We start from the raw sequence: 15,749 nt of genomic DNA, 5'->3' as shown, positions 1-15,749 counted from the left end.
AATGGAATTTTATTTTAGCAGTGGGGTTTTGTTTTAATTAGCCATTCGAAGTGTGCTTTGCTGCCAGTCAGATGAATGCAGATGACTGCTTCAGTGACACAGTAGATAATTAACTGTGGTGGAAGAAAGCCTAACTTTTTTGTTTTATTGGGAAAACAGTGTTTTAATTACCTAGTCTATCACAGAGGAAGGGAGAATTGTTACAGCTTATTGGAGTAGTAACAAACTCCAAGACTTTGCTGTTGTACATGGACTCAGATATGTTTGTTTTGCTTGTAGCTGCAGCACTTAAATGTCCCCAAGACAACTGAAATCTCAAAATGCTCTTTCTGTAGTTGAGTGAATGTTGTGCTGTTCTCCCAGTGCCATTTCTCCTGAGTTCCTTCATTCTTTGTCTCTACCCTGATCCATGACTTTGCTCTCCCTGCTCCATGAATTGATTCATCTGGTCTCCTTCCTTTGGCTAAACACACTAACTTTAGCTCATGGCTTTTCCATGGATCCCATTCCAATGCTGTGGAAAACACCAGAAACACCAGTATACATATAAGTATTTGAAATTATTCTGGGCCTACTGAAGATTATAGACATATATGTGTGTGTGTGGTGTATCTGTGTGTAAATACAACCCTGTGTATATATAAAACTCAGTCCTTACAGTACCTAAAGGGCATCCAAAAAATCTGGAAAAAGACTTTATATAAGGACATGGACTGACAGGACAAGGGAGAATGTCTTGAAACTAACAGAGAGTAAGGTTAAATTGGAGATTAGGAAGAAATTCTTCCCTGTGAGGGTGGTGAGGCCCTGGCACAGGGTGCCCAGAGAAGCTGTGACTGCCCCTGGATCCCTGGCAGTGTTCCAGGCCAGGTGGGATGGGGCTTGGAGCAGCCTGGGACAGTGGAGGGTGACCCTGCCATGGCAGGGATTTGGAATGGGATGATCTTGAAGGTCCCATCTAACCCAAACCATTCTGTGATTCTGTGTGTGCACAGAAATTCATCCCTTTATTAGCTGGTAAGGAGAGTTGTGATGGCTGAAGCAGAACCCTCTGAGGTGCCTCAGAGCTGTGGGCAGCAGGGGTGTCTGTGTACCTGTATTTCCATGGAAAATGGAGATGATTTCAGCAGAGTTCAGTCATTTGTCACAGACAGCAAATGACTTCAGTTTTCCTTTTTTCTTTTCTTTTCTTTTTTTTTAGGAGAGGATGCTACCCCTCATCTGAATCCACATCTTTCTGCACCAAGGGCGTCAGTGCAGCTGCCTGGCACGAACACAGATAATGAAACACAGAGTCTGAGCAGTGCACATGGAGATTTGGATTCCTCAGGGACAGACACATTTTAAAGCTTAGGGCTGTTTATGATGGTCTCTGTCTGAAGATGTTGTCACTGGTACATTTGTCTGTCTAGTGTGATAGTCTGGCTGTTCCATCAAAATAACAGTCTTTCAGTACTGTTTATTTTCTACTGTTTTTCTTATAATTTTGCTATTGTTTAAAATGATTCTGTCTGTGAATATATCAATTATTTTTAAGCAAATAAAATGCCGTTTTTTCAGAATTGTCATGAGTTGAAGTCAATAAAGGCCTTTTAAATATTTATTGTATTGCAGGTGAATGTAAAGGTGGTTGGTATTAAAATCTACTGCAAAAGTGTTTCTCACTTATGGAAAATCTCTTGGCTCAATATCACATCAGTGCTGTCAAAATGTTGAGCCAAAGGGAAATGCATTTGGAACCAAAGTCTGCAAGAGAAATGTGTTTCTAGGTATCATGAGAGGTTGTTCATCCTTAGAAGACCACTATGACAAGCCAGTATTCAAAACTGTGTGTGAAAAAGACCTCTAGAGTTTGTATTGTTATTTCGAAGAATTAATTTTTTAAGACTTACAAAATTTTCTCAGCATTTCATGTTTGTTTCCCTAAAGATTTTTTCCCATCTTGCAGCCTGTGAATGAGAGATTGTGTGAGTAAGGCTATTTCTTTACACTTCTAATGTAATTTTTTTTCCTTCTCATGAGACAGAATTAATTCCTGCAGTCTCAGCACTTCAGAATCATGATAATCTCAGCTGGAAATGCCACAATAATGGTTAACAGCAGGAGTGTATGGACACAGTGCCACTCTCCCAGGGACTGCTCCTGCTTTGTGTTGCCTCCATCGGGATGAGGGGTTGATCCAGAAGGAAAGTGGGATCACCTGCCCCAAACAGCATCCAAGCAGAATGAAAAAGAGGAATTCAGACGTGTTCCAGTAGAAAAACAGGGAAAGAAGCTCTTTTCTAAGCAGGGCAAACACAGATTTTGCTCTCTTCCTCATCACTTATGAGAGGCACTTGGTTGTTGCAGATACTCACAATCGTGAACAGTTCCCATTACTTTTATTTTCTGGAGCCTGCACTGATTTCATCTCTCCTTAACAGAGAAATATTAGTAGTTCCTTTTGGCTTTAGGTTGATCTCATTGACCACAAGGTTCAGTTAATTTGCTGCAGCATCTGCAAAGGTAAATGGAAAAAGAGAGAAAGCTTCAGCCTTCAAGGTCAGTAATATGCCCAGGATTCAGCTTTCAAGGGTGTCTCTTAGGCACCTTGCAGAGTTGTGCTCTTGTCTGTTGTGACACACACATAAATGGCAGATTTGGGTGGGGGTAAAATTATCAGGTTTGGTACAAAATGCAACATCACCTTACGAAAAAAGGAAAAGCACAAATGAGAGTCACATAACAATGGAATGGTTTAGATTGACAGGGACCTAAAAACACATCTTGTTCCAACCCCTGCCATGGGCAGGGACACCTTCCACCATCCTAGGTTGCTCCAAATCCCATCCAACCTGGCCTTGGACACTTCCAGGGTTGGAGCAGTCACAGCTTCTCTGGGCAACCTTTCCCAGGGCCTCAGCACCCTCACAATCAAGAATTTCTTCCTAAGATGCAGCCTATGAGATGGCATCTCTGGGAGCTGGGTTCCAGCACGTGATGCCACAACCCCTGGCACCAGCAGGGTTCTGGTGCTGTGACAAGGATCTGCACAGTTCTGTTCATTGCTGCTCTCGGTGGAACTGCACTTTAAATCCCACTATTGACCCAATCAATGCTTTGTATAAGCAGCAGCTTCTCTGGGGAGGATGGAGATGTTCTTTTACTCTGCAGTAGGTTGCTACAATAAGTGATTGCATTAAAACAAGTGAGTGGATGAGGAAATGCAGTGGAAAGGGCAAGAGCTTCTTAAGCTTAAATTTTCCTGCAGGAGCAAACCTTCCTGAAGCTGTTCCAAGGGCTCTCTCAGTCTCCTGGGTGGTTCAGGGTGCTGATGTATAATTTAGATCCCCTTTGTTGCAGTGTGAAGAGCAGTTGAGCTGTTTCTGTGCCCAGGGCTGCAAGGCTGGGTCAGGACCATGCTTTGCTAAACAAAATGCAGTAATTGAATTGAGAACATGCAGAGAGCTGACAGATGAGGGATAGGGATGGGGATGGGGATGGGAGGCAGCAGATGGATCCACAGGCAAGGAGACTGTTTAGGAAAGGATGAGGCAGCCCAAGCAGTGGGAGAGGCCATCAGCTCATAATCCCAGGAAAATTACTGCGTGGGGTTTTATTGTCTGCAATGCTGAGCATCTCACATTTTGTTCCAATTATCTTCTCTTGCAATTAATCAAAGGTGTTGTCATTGACTGAGTTGTGGAGAAATTTTGAGGAAAATATGTCAGGAAATGCCCGTGAATACCATTTTCAGTCAGTTTTAACAATTCCCCATAGGGCTGTGTTCTCTCCCAGCTTGTGGTGACTGATCTTTTTGGAAGCTTCTGGATTCCTGGCACTGGGCTTCAAAGATGTGCCCCTGGTGGGGATTACACCATGGAGTGGAGTGGGATCTGCTAATCCTTCATTCTCACTGCAACCTCTGCCATTCCTATTCAATGAGCATTTTGGAGAGGTGAAAAAAGTGCAAACTCTTTGCTTTTCCTTCCTCCAGGCTTCCCCAAAACAATGTGTCCTGCCACATAAACATAAGGGAACCTCTGTAAATCTGGCACTCCATGCATGGATCATATTACAATTATTTATATTCCTAGGAAAAGCCAGGGGGAGAAAGGAGGGTTGCTTTAGTTTTTATCTGAGTCTCCATTTTGACTTTGAAATCGAAAAAACCCCCCTAAACGTATCTTCTAGAAATTTATCTATTTCTTACTTTTGGATCCAGAATTGTATTTCAGGTTCCTGTAAGTACTTTTCCGGAGCTGGAAATGGTAAGCACATGTTCTGTGAGCACAGCCAAGCCTTGATAAGGAATTTTTCTGTCTGCCTCTCCAAGTTCCATTTTGTTTCTACAGCTTTTATGATTGAAAATGCACATTTCTCATGGGCACTCACGGAACTGAAACAGCGTGATTTGCAAGCTTGCTAAGTGGATTTCTTCCAAGCCAGTCATTGGGGTATGTCATCAAAGCTTAACAGCATCAAATAGAATTCCATCCAGGAAAAGTATTAAAAAACCACCTCTATACAGCTCTATTTTTCAGTAATCTCAGCAGCAGAGAGGTGAGGGGGTAGGGAGGGTGTTATTGGATTTCAGGACTGTAGTGTGGAAACCAAAGCCCTGGCTTTATTTTTTGGTTTGATTGAATTCCTGGTGAAGTTTGCTCGTGTCTTACATTGGGAAAGCACTGAACGAGGGTGTTTGTTCATGGATTGGACTGGCAGTGCTAGCAAAGCACGAAACTGAAATGTCACAAGCTTTTATATTTGCAGAGAATCTTTTTCTGACTTTGCTGAAGAAAATCTGGCATTTTGGAAGCGAGTTGCTCAAGAACCCATGGCTTTTTTCCCCTTTTCTCCCCTTCCTGAAGGTAAAAGAGAGCTGCTGTGTGGTGAGAGTCGTAGGACATGAGATTCCTGGCACAGGAGGAGATCCCAGCTCCCAGGCCAGCATGGGGAGAGGACTCCAGCTGGTGTCACCCTTCCCTGCTCAGCTTATCTGGGTTTTCAGTATCAGAAGCGGAAAATTTCATGTGCACACTTCATCTTATCTGAATTGTGGGAAATTGGATAAAAGTGATGTTTCTGTTATTCCTGTTCATAGCTCAGAGATGGAAGTTGTCAAAATTAGGTGCTAAAAACATGAGCTGACCTTGTCAGGTGCTTTATGAATCCCTACAGGATAACATTTCTGTCCTGATGGAGTCAAGATGTGTGTGCCAACATCCTCCCAGTGGATTAAGCACTCAGATGTGTAAAATGACACATGTGCAAGAATTCTGTTGGATTCCAGTCTGAAGTGCAGCCACAAAAGAGCTGGAACCCTGCAACTGTTTAACAGCTCACTGTTAGCACTTGGCACAAGCACTGGGGGCAGGATTGCATCCTGTGGGATTGTTACAACATGGGAAATCCATCCTTCCCATAGGTGTGCCAGTGGTGTTTTGTGTGTGGAACTGAAAGCTTCTGTATAAGCACTGAGATATTTGCTTTGAGATATTTGCCTGGTTGGCAGGATTGTTCCTATGGAGATCTCTTTTTTATTCCCCTTTTTCTCCTGCACTCCTGATTTAGATGCATGTATTTCATAAGTTATCTCAAAATATTCATGATTTTGATTGTGTGTTGATGCCTCCCCCAACCCTCCAGGACTTGGATGGGGTTTTGCTTTTTGCTCTTGTGAATGTGGCCAGATCCCTTATCCAAATCTCAGTGTTGTGGCATCCTTGAGCCAGGTCAGGGAACTGCAACAAAAGGTTTTTCCAGAAATCCCACATGAAATTATGGAAATCTCAGTATGGTGGTGTGGCCAGCTGAGCAGAGGCCAGAATGAGGCCTGGGCTTTGTTCCTATGATGTCAATAACACAAACCCTCAGTCCTGTATCCATGTCTGCAGCTTTTGTTGTACTTTGGGTAGAAGGGGAGGCCTGGTTTTGTCTTTTGCTCTCATTCTCTGCCTTGAGAGGTGAGCACACAAAGGGGATCCTTGTAGTTCAGGAGTTATGTTGTATATGCATACATACATTGTACATTACTTCAGATTTAGATGAAAATAGAGAAAGGAGAGAAAAGTCAAGTAAGAAGTGGAATCAGAAGCCTGTGATGTGCCTTGATCATGGGGGAAATCATTCCCCAATATTTCCAGTGCATGAAAGAGCCATTTGGGAAGAGGTGCTTTTTACCCCCTCTGTAGGGTTTACTTGGGGCAGAGAATCACTGTCCTTCTGGTCAGACTTCATCCCAAAGGCCTGTAGGGCTCCCAGGCTGGCAGATCCTGCACAAAAGTTGCAGAGGACCTTGAAGGGGAATGTGAAGCCCCTGAAATTTCTTGAACTAAAAGCCAGTGGGACTCTTGGCCCTGGAATGGCTGTTGCAGGTCAAGGGCAGCTCCTAAAAAAAAAAAAAAAAAAACATTGCTGAGTAAGGAACTTTACTTAAAACCCAAAAAACTAAAACCAGCTGGGAAGCAGCAATCCTGCTACTGCTGCCTACTGTGCTGACGAGCTGGAAGCCTGACCAGCTTCCAGGAGGGAGGTTTGGGAGGAAGGCAGAGAACTCCCAGCAGTGCCAGTCTTCACCCTGCCTACCCTGGGCCGACAGGGCAGCAGCCTGGACTCTTCACACCTCGCTCTCAGCTCTGTTCTCTCCTGGCAGGGGTGCCCAGCCCTGCAAATTAGGGTTGCTAACACTTCCTATTGCCTTGACCTGGCTGCAGGCAGGGATGCAGTGGGGTAGATCCCTGCTCTTCTAGGGGTCTCAGCACTCCAGTTTGTTGCTGTCAGATGGAAAAGTCTGCCCTGGTCGGTGCCTGTTCCTCAGTACAGGTACAGTTGTACTTCCCTGCAGCCTGTTGTCACCTAGAGAGCTGAGTGTTTGATCACCATGGAAAAATCTTGCCACTGAAATGAGGACTTAGAGCTTATTTTTAATGGGTTCTGGGAGCAGCTTCTTGCAGTGACAGAGGATTTGGCTGGGTGAGTGGCATCCTGTCATTTTTTTTTTTTTTTTTTTTTTTACCCCCTTCTTTTTATCCTGACAATCTGGGAAATGGTGCTGCTCCCGTGTGCCGTGCCCTTGGCGAAGGGCATTCAGCATCCTGCATCTGTCACACAAACACCATCTCCCCTCTCCTTCCCTGCTGTGCTCCCTTAATCAGCACCTACGGCAGAGCAGCAGGCACCGAGCCACGGATCAAACGTGGCACTGGCTGTGAAACTGCTTCAAGAGCACTCGGGGCTGCTAATGCCGGGTGTTTAAAGCAGCTTTCCAGGCTGCACCGTGCCAGGTGCTGCAGACTCAGGGATTCCTCTGGCCCTTAAGCTCTGCAGCTCAAGGCTGAGGGGGATTTCCTGTGCTGGGGCTGCCTCTTTGAACAGCTGATTTTGTTGTGAGTCACAGAATTCAAAGGGACCTTAAAGACCATCCAGCTCCAATCTAGGGGCACCTTCCACTAGCCCAGGTTGCTGCAAGCCCCATCCAGCCTGGCCTTTTGCTTTGTTTTGTCTCTTCAGATCAATTAACTAAACTCATCTTTGCCATAAGTGATTTCTTTTTAAAAGCAGTTGCATTCTTGCCTCCTCTAACTATTGTAAGGATGTTTTTCAGGGTGTGAAATGCCAGTGGTTTTGTTGAGGTTCTTTATACAGACAATGGTGGCTGATTTCTGCAAGTCTTGCTAAATCCAGGAGGGTCCAAAGGGTTGAGAACCATACCACAAAGAGGCCAAATTTTTTTCTATTCTTATAGAAGAAAAAAAGAACAGGCATGTGAGTCAGAGGGTGACAGATTCACTTTTATGCTTGTAGCAACAGTTTTGCATCTTCTCCTTGTAGTGTTTGACAGGTAAAGGTCTTTGAGGCAGTAACTCCTTGTTTTTCTCTGCACCGGGCCAGTAAATAACAGCAAGGAACTGTTCATCCCTGCCTACCCTGACTGCTTGTGTTCTTATCTTAATTGCTTCGTTCTCACAACCCACACTCAATCTCCTCAGAAAATCAGAGCCTTGAACTTCATTCCAGGATCTTGAGGAAATCTCACATCTCCCTGCCATTTCCCAGCCTCTCTCATCTAGGAGAACAAACCCCATGTCTCCCCGCTTGATGTACTCCGAATTTCCTCGGGGATTATCTAAACAGAGCCCACGTGATCCATGCCTCTCAACCCCTCTACAAATGGGAAGGCATAAATCACGGGGCCCTACAAATAAACACAACTGGCAAGATGTTATTTTCCCCTGTCTGAAGTACCAGCAGTTCTTTCATCTGCCGCCTCCTGGAAACGTGTCTGTTCAGAGAAAGCACAACCCTTCCCATGTACACACTGTGTTTTTCTGCCACTTCTCCTCACAAGCTGTAATGGGAACCCTGCACCAGAAACACTCAAAGAAATGCAGCCAAGTGAATACCTCTTACTGTTTTCACTTCTCTTCAGCTTGGCTCTGAAAGCTGAAAGCATTCCTGTTTGTGAGGAAAGGAATGGTTGGCTAAGAAAGGGAAAATCCTGACCGTGAAATCCTGCTGCAGCTTAATTTTCAGACTTGTGACTTTTTGTGGTATAGTTGGGGGGTGTTGGGCATCATTAATTCTGAAAATATTCTTTGTAAGCTGAAGAAAGGGTAAGTTCTTGCCGTAACGAAAACAACTCAGAGCTGAACACTTAAAAATGCTACAAAAACTGGAGATGTTTTTACAGTTAAGCCTCGTCTGGAGTTCATTTAAAATAATCATGTTTACATGGAGCTGAATTAGTGAGCTGAGCTCTGCCAGTGCCTCACCAGAGTTGGAAGTACCCAGCCAAGAATTATAACCCTGGTAATTCAGTCCCTGCCTGCTGCACCCCCAGCTATGTGCAAGAACCCAGAGGCAGAAAGGCCAGGCTGGGGGGGGATGGTGGCACCCAAATTCACTTTAATCAGTGATGAATGTTGTAGAAATATCCCTTGGGGAATAAGTGCTGGATCCATGCTTTGCCTTTCAGTGCAGAACAACTATTTCTCTGTATGTAACAGGTCAGGTCAGATAGGGGTCCTGTCGCTGGGACTCTGCTGAGAGTGGGATTCTGTTTGGTGGGCAGTGAAGCTGTCCACACCTCTGCTATCCCTCTGCACCTCCTGATGGTTTTTGGAACAGGCTCTCTAGGATGTGAGCCACCTCTGCTCTTGGAGACTCCTCCTTTGTGGTGAGGTGGGTTTTTCTGTTAATTCCCCACATCCCTGGATGGTTGGGATCAGGGCTCATAGAGATGAGCCCACCCCAATGGTCATTTTCCACTAGGACTGTTGTCCTGAGAGCCTCTAAGTGAGCAAACCTCATCTTCCAACCTTTCTTTGAGGAGTGTTGGCTGCTAAATAAATCTGTATTTGGAATTAACAGTGGCCCAGAGGGCTCAATGCAAGAATTTGACTGCTCCACTCTTGTCCTTAGTTCAGCTACTCCTTGCTTGAGAGTAAAATACACTTATGAAATGAGTTTTGCATCTGATACACATATATAATACCAGGGAATGGCTCTGGCATGTCTGGGCTGTGTCTCAGGATCCTTCCAGAAGCCTGAAAAAGTATTTCTGTCCCTGAACTTGTGAGTGGCAGGATGGCTTCCCAGAGAAGGTCTGTGAGCAATAGCAGAGAGCAAAAGCTTTTTGGTTTTGCTTTGATGATCAAAAATGCAGTTGCCTTGAGTGTCAGCTGATATGAGAAAGAGCTTTATTCCAGGCAGCCTCTGCTGTTTTCAGTTAATTGAAGCTCGTGGTTGCTGCAGTGCCTCTCCTGACCCTCGTCTCGTCTCCTCTATCCAACTGTCACAGTGAGCTGTCACCAGAGATGCTCTTCCTGCCTGGGCTCTCAGCCTGCTCCTGGAGATGCTGTTCCTGCTCAGCCTGGGCCTGGCAGCCTGGACCTGTCCTTGCCAGGCTGTGTGTCAGCAGGGACACGTGGCCTGGCAGCTGCTCCATGCTGGAAGCTCGGTGGTTGTCGTCCTCCTTGTTACTGCACCCTGTGCTGGCCAGGAAATGTGAGCCATGGGGCTGCCAGCTTGGCCTTGGCTCATCCACCCTCATCCCTCTGAAGAGACAGGCAGATATAGGGAATCATGGAATGGTTTGCGTTGGAAGGGACCTTAAAGATCGTCTCATTCCAACCCCCTGCCATGGGCAGGGACACCTCCCACTAGACCAGGTTGCTCCAAAAAAAAGGAGTTGACAAGGAGCAGGTTACAAAGGTACACAAGGTTACAAATGGCACCAGAAGGTGCCAAGCAGGTAAGGACAAGCAGGGGGTGTGTTGGTGGCAGATGGGCTCTGTGCTGGGTGCTCACTCCTTTGGGTCTGGATCTGTATGACCATGAGATCTTTCTCCGAGTAGAAACAGGCTGGAGGAATCTCAAGATTAATAGGAGATAATTTTATTACAGTGGCCTCCAAGTTCCTTTTTTGTGGGTATTATTGCCGCCTAATGTTGGGGATCAAATTCTTCCCTGATATAAACCTGCCTGTGGCTCCTTTGGCTTTTATGGCACCAAAGCCATTTACTGCATCTTGTTATTCACTGGGGCTGTGCCTGGATGGTTCCCAAGCCTTTGCCTGCAGGTGACTGGAATCACAGCCATGGGTCCGTGGTGCTCTGTTGGGTGTTTGGAATCCAGAGCATCTTCCCAGAGAAGCTGTGGCTGCCCCTGGATCCCTGGCAGTGTCCAAGGCCAGGCTGGACAGGCTTGGAGCAGCCTGGGACAGTGGAAGGTGTCCCTGCCCATGGCAGAGGGTTGGAACTGGCTGAGCTTTAAGGTCTCTTCCAACCTAAACCATTCTAGGATTCTGTGATTCCATTAGGCTGCCTTGTATTGCACAGTAAATTGGGTGTGTTGACAGCAGCCTGTGGTCCAAAACCTACAGATGCCCCTGCTCTGAACACTCCTCACTAACCCATTAGCATTTAATTTGTGTAAATAAAGATTCTCCTAACTTCTATTTTCTTTCTTTTTTTTTTTTTTTTTGGTCACTTTTGAGGCTGGGAGAGCTCTTTGCCAGCTTCTCTGCCCACAGATCTTTTTCTCCAGATAACAAATCTTGGGATCAGCAGCTGAGCCATGACACACTGCCATTTTAACGAGCTGTAAATTTAGAGCATCTTGGCATATTTGGGAAAAATATAAATCATAGATTAGTCCTGATTTTTCTTTTTTAATTTCTTTTTATTTCCAAAGTGAACAAGTAGCCAAACATTAGGTTCCTTTCAGCAGTGACAGGCTAATTGTTTCAAAATGGGGCTGTGAAATACGTTGAGTGCTGCAATGCGGGATCAGCTGGAACATCTGTTCCTGAAAAACGCCGTGTAGGAACATGGCTTCTAAACAGAGATAAGCCAGTTCGAACAGGATATGAGGGAACCTTGCAAAGCTGAGAAAATTGCTGTCATGACAGCTGTAAAACCAAAAACCTCTTGGAAATGCAGCCTGGGAATGCTGCTCCTAAACAGAAGCAGAGAAGAACTGATCTGGCTTTCCAGGCAGGGTGCACGGTCCTCTTGCAAAGCCTTTAAAAAGTTCCTTGCCCATTCCTCTCTGCAAGAGCATTTTGTAAGCTCTGAGATGGCTTGGAAAGGCAGTGTTCACATGAAGGAATCAGCTGGGAATTCTTGTGGTTTTCAGGAAATGCAAGACAGTTGTTCAAGGCTGGATTTTCCCTTTGCTGTGGCCACCATCAGAAATGTGGCACAAAATTTTTAGAGCTATTTCTGCATCCTACTAGGTGTCTTTGTTAGGGAAAAGACCATCTTGGACTAGGTTTGTTGTTTGTTTTTTTTTTCCAAATGGTGTTTGATGTAATGGGAATTGAACTGTGATAATTAATTTTCACATGGCAAATGAAACATCTGGATACTAGGATAAAGATTTTTGGATATTAGGAAAAGGTTTCTCACTCAGAGGGTGGTTGGGCCCTGGAACAGGCTCCTCAGAGCAGTGGTCACAGCACCAAAGCTGACAGAGCTCAAGGAACATTTGGACAATGCTCCCAGGCACAGGGTGGGATTGCTGGGGTGTTCTGTACAGGGCCAGGAGTTGGACTCAGTGATCCTTGTGGTCCCTTACAACTCGGGATATTCCATGATTCTATGATCTGAAGAAAACAGTGCTTGGATACTGGATAGCTTAGGGTTAGGTAAAAGTAATACATAAATTTCTGATACAACCCAAGCACCTGATCAAATACTGGTTTTCCATGTCCCTGGGAGTATTTGAATTATTTGAGTGGCTGCTGCTGCTGGTAAAACTGACACCAAATGGAAAATGTATCCACACCAAATGGAAAACTTAAGTGTGCAAACATTTTGAGTAATGTGAAAGAAGCTCTGAAAGAAGCAGGACTGGGGACAAGCTTAGAAACATGGAAGTATTTTGGGTTACTGTGCCCAAGCTTCAATTTCACAAGATATTTAAAACACATCCCTCGTGTTTGGAATTGGAATGTAAGAATACTTGTAGCAGCTTCAATGAGCCCCTTCTCTTGGGTAAATTTAGGCATAGGCTCAGATGTCTCAGTGGATGAGAAAGGAGAAGGAGTCAGCATGTTTCCTCCTCAGAGCCCAGATAGTGACAACTCCAAGTAAATCTTTGTCGAGTACATAAAGCAGATGAGTGCAAAAACCACTGGGATAAATGCTCTACCAGTCCTTAAATCTTGCTGATCTTTAATCTGATAACTTTTCCTCCCTCAGACAAACTGGTGGGTGTAGGATTTCAGGCCTCAGCCTGTGCTGGTGTGTGTGGATGCAGTACATGTTGTGTCTCAGGGCAGCCAGAACATGTAGAAATTAGGAATCTGGGCTTTTCAGTAAGATATAGACAGTTTTAAATCTGTCTTTTGTTAAGTTTATTATTTAACAGAGATCTTTCTCACTCATCCAGGGAATGCTGCTTTGGAGGTGCTGGTAAAGCCATTTTACACATGGGTTCCTGATGCTTGCAGTGGAGATTAAATAAAAGAATTTCTGTTGCTGCTCCCTGTCCTCTGTTCCTGTCCCTGCTGAGGGATTTGTTCCAGGTGGTGGTGGCTGAGGAGGGAGCTGTGCCCTGCCCCCTGTGCACCCCTCACAAGTGATGTCCAAAGGATAAATGTGCCAAGCCCCACCACCCTCTGCTCCAGCTGAGCTGAGAAAGGGCTGCAGAAGGACCTCCTGCTCCTGCCTCCCTGCCAACATCATCTGGCCCTTCCCTGCATCCTTCAGGCATCACCATAGGTAGCAGGAAATGACTGAAAGTCCCTGGGTTTGTGCTTGGTCACAGGATGGAGCAAACCTTACATCTACGACTCTCTGAAAGGAGTGATGTGAGGGTCGATCTCTTCTCCCAAAGGAAACAACCTCAAGTTGCACCTGGGGAAGTTTAGATTGGATATTAGGGGAAATTTCTTCATGGAATGGCTTGCAAGCACTGGAACAGGCTGCCCAGGAATGTGGGGGAATCACCATCCCTGGAGGGATGTAAAAGGCCTCCAGATGTGGCAGTTTGGGACTGGGTTTAGGGGTGGGTTTTGTTCTTGCAGGGCTGTGGTGAAGTGCCCAGCTCAGCCCATTTCACTGCTGCTTTCCATTGCCTGTGCCCTGCTGTGCTGGTGCTCCCTGGGTGATTCACCCAGCCTTGGGATGCTCAGGCTTCACACTGCCTCAGGGTTTGTGCTCCTGCATCCCCTCAGGTGTGGCTGGGCTGCTCTGTCCTCTGTGGACTGGCACTGCAGTTCACTGGTGCAGCACCACCTCCTTTAAATCCCAAATATCCCCATTTTTGAGGGTGATGAGCATTGAAACAGCAGCATTATGAGGAGTTTCAAAGCCTGTTCTTCAGCATTGAAGTCACCAATGTTACATTTGCTCTTACTGATGAGGACTGGCTGCAATGCCAAAATATCTGTATGAACTAAAATAGCAGAGCCTGTTCCTGCTGCCTTCTGTTTGTAAAGAGAATTTCAGAAAGCCATGGTTCCTGCAGCCAAAAAGCAGTGACAGTGATACAGGAACTTGTGTAAGAGCTGATTTAAACCTTTTATTTGGTTACAGATTAATAAAGACAAAACAGCACTGCTGCTTGGGGCATCAGTCATTGACTTTAAACCAGTAGAAGCTCAGTAATTGAATTTAAATCCCATCTTGGAAGACATCTCTCCATCAGGGGTGAGGGCTACTGCCATGAATCACTCTGTCCCTGATTTTGTGTGTGTCTTTTCCAGGATATTTTGGTGCTCTGCCATTCAAGGACCTTCCAAGTACCACAGCTGTGTGGGTGCTGTAGTTTTTGTCTGGGGTTATTCCTCACCCAGTGAAAAGATGAGATCAGCCTTGATTCCAGCCGTATTTCCTAAGTGCTGGTTCTGACCCAGGCAGCCCATGGCTCTCACTGCCCCACTGACCCACTCACGTATCCAGCTGAGCTCCTTTGGCTGCTCTGGCTACTCCATTGATGCCCAAATTAATCTTTCCACAGACTTTCAGCCACTCTGCAGCTCCTCAGCAGCTTTGCCTGGAGCTGGAGCCTATTTTTCATCTCTGCTGAGTTGACACGAGGTGAATTCTCAGAGCTGCCAGCGCCGGCGAACTTCCCAGGCTGCAGCAGAGACATTCCTGCCTCTGAGTGAAAACCCAAGGCTGAATTGGATTTCTCTTGTTTCACTAATTGGCTCAGCACTGTGGTTGGTATTTATGGCTTTGTGCTGCTCCTTGATTTCTCGGTCTGTCTGTTTTGTTATGCTGCTCCTATGAAACACGGGAAGATCATGCTCTCTTTGGGACATGCCAACAACTCGAGGAGTGGGTGAGTGTAGCCAAACAGATTTTCCACCTTCAGGAGCAGGGAAACTGCTGAACTGTTGCCTGCCTTTTGTTTAGCATGGGAGCTGCTGCCTAGATCGTATTTGCTGTGTGTATTTCTCCAAAGGGAGCCAGGAGGAAAGGCTTCTGCCTCCATCATCTGTACATCCAGGCATTTGGCTTGTTCACAAGGGGAATGGCCTTAAGATGAAACAGGGCAGAGTTAGATTCGATTTAAGGAAGAAATTCTTGGCTGTGAGGGTGGGGAGGCCCTGGCACAGGGAGGCTGTGGCTGCCCCATCCCTGGGAGTGTCCAAGGCCAGGTGGGACATTGGGGCTTGGAACAACCTGGGACAGTGGAAGGTGTCCCTGCCCATGGCAGGGGGTGGAACTGGGTGCTCTTGAAGATCCCTTCCAATCCAAACCATTCTGTGATTCCATGAATCTCCTTCTGAGATTGTTTTCATATCCAGACTAGGCAGGAGCACAGCCAGGTACTGGGGGGTCTCATCCTATGGTAGAATTATTTCCTTTCATAACTATTATCTTCCCTATTTTGGAGGCCCTCTCCTCTTGGGGGTGTGACTGGGGGTGATGCCATCATGATGGTGTTCCTGCATCTGTTGATAAATGGAGCCTTTTGAAACCATCCTTGAGAGAAAGTCAACCTGCAGCAGGTCCTTTGCAGGGGGGATGGTGGGGATTTTGGGGTGGGTGAAGGCAAGAGCAATGGACCTGAGCTGCCTGTTTGCCATTTCCCCCAGCATCAGCTTCCCTGAGTTCATCAGGAGAGCCAGAGCCCTCTGGATCCCTTCTCATGGTTTAAAGTAAGCCCCAAGGAGCTGCTGTAAAAAGTAAAGAAAAACCTCAGCAGCCTCTTTATATGCAGCCACATTCTAATTAAGAAACAAAACTCATCATAAATTGCTTTCCAAGGGACCTACTCCAAGTGGGGATTGAGGGCATTTGCCATGCACC

General features: G+C 45.9%; 1 protein-coding gene across 5 annotated transcripts in view; it reads left to right on the top strand.

Annotated features, from left to right (window-relative positions):
- KIAA0586 (KIAA0586 ortholog) overlaps positions 1-15,749 on the top strand; it is a 106,982-nt gene that overhangs the window by 67,145 nt on the left and 24,088 nt on the right. For 3 of the 5 annotated variants that reach the window (XM_014871396.2, XM_014871395.2, XM_014871394.2), the window contains one exon: positions 1,202-1,603. The exons of 1 other annotated variant lie outside the window; for it this stretch is intronic. In XM_014871396.2, coding sequence (XP_014726882.2) covers positions 1,202-1,347 — 146 coding nt within the window. In that variant the 3' untranslated portion in view covers positions 1,348-1,603. Of the gene's footprint in view, positions 1-1,201; positions 1,604-15,749 lie in introns of those variants that run through there. One more of the 5 variants, XR_015804288.1, reaches the window with a different exon arrangement.

The sequence above is a fragment of the Sturnus vulgaris genome, chromosome 6, assembly GCF_052056855.1.
Source record: "Sturnus vulgaris isolate bStuVul1 chromosome 6, bStuVul1.hap1, whole genome shotgun sequence".
Classification (NCBI taxonomy): Eukaryota; Metazoa; Chordata; class Aves; order Passeriformes; family Sturnidae; genus Sturnus; species Sturnus vulgaris.
Note: the sequence above shows the minus strand (reverse complement) of the source record. Positions and strands in the feature narration are given on the sequence as shown.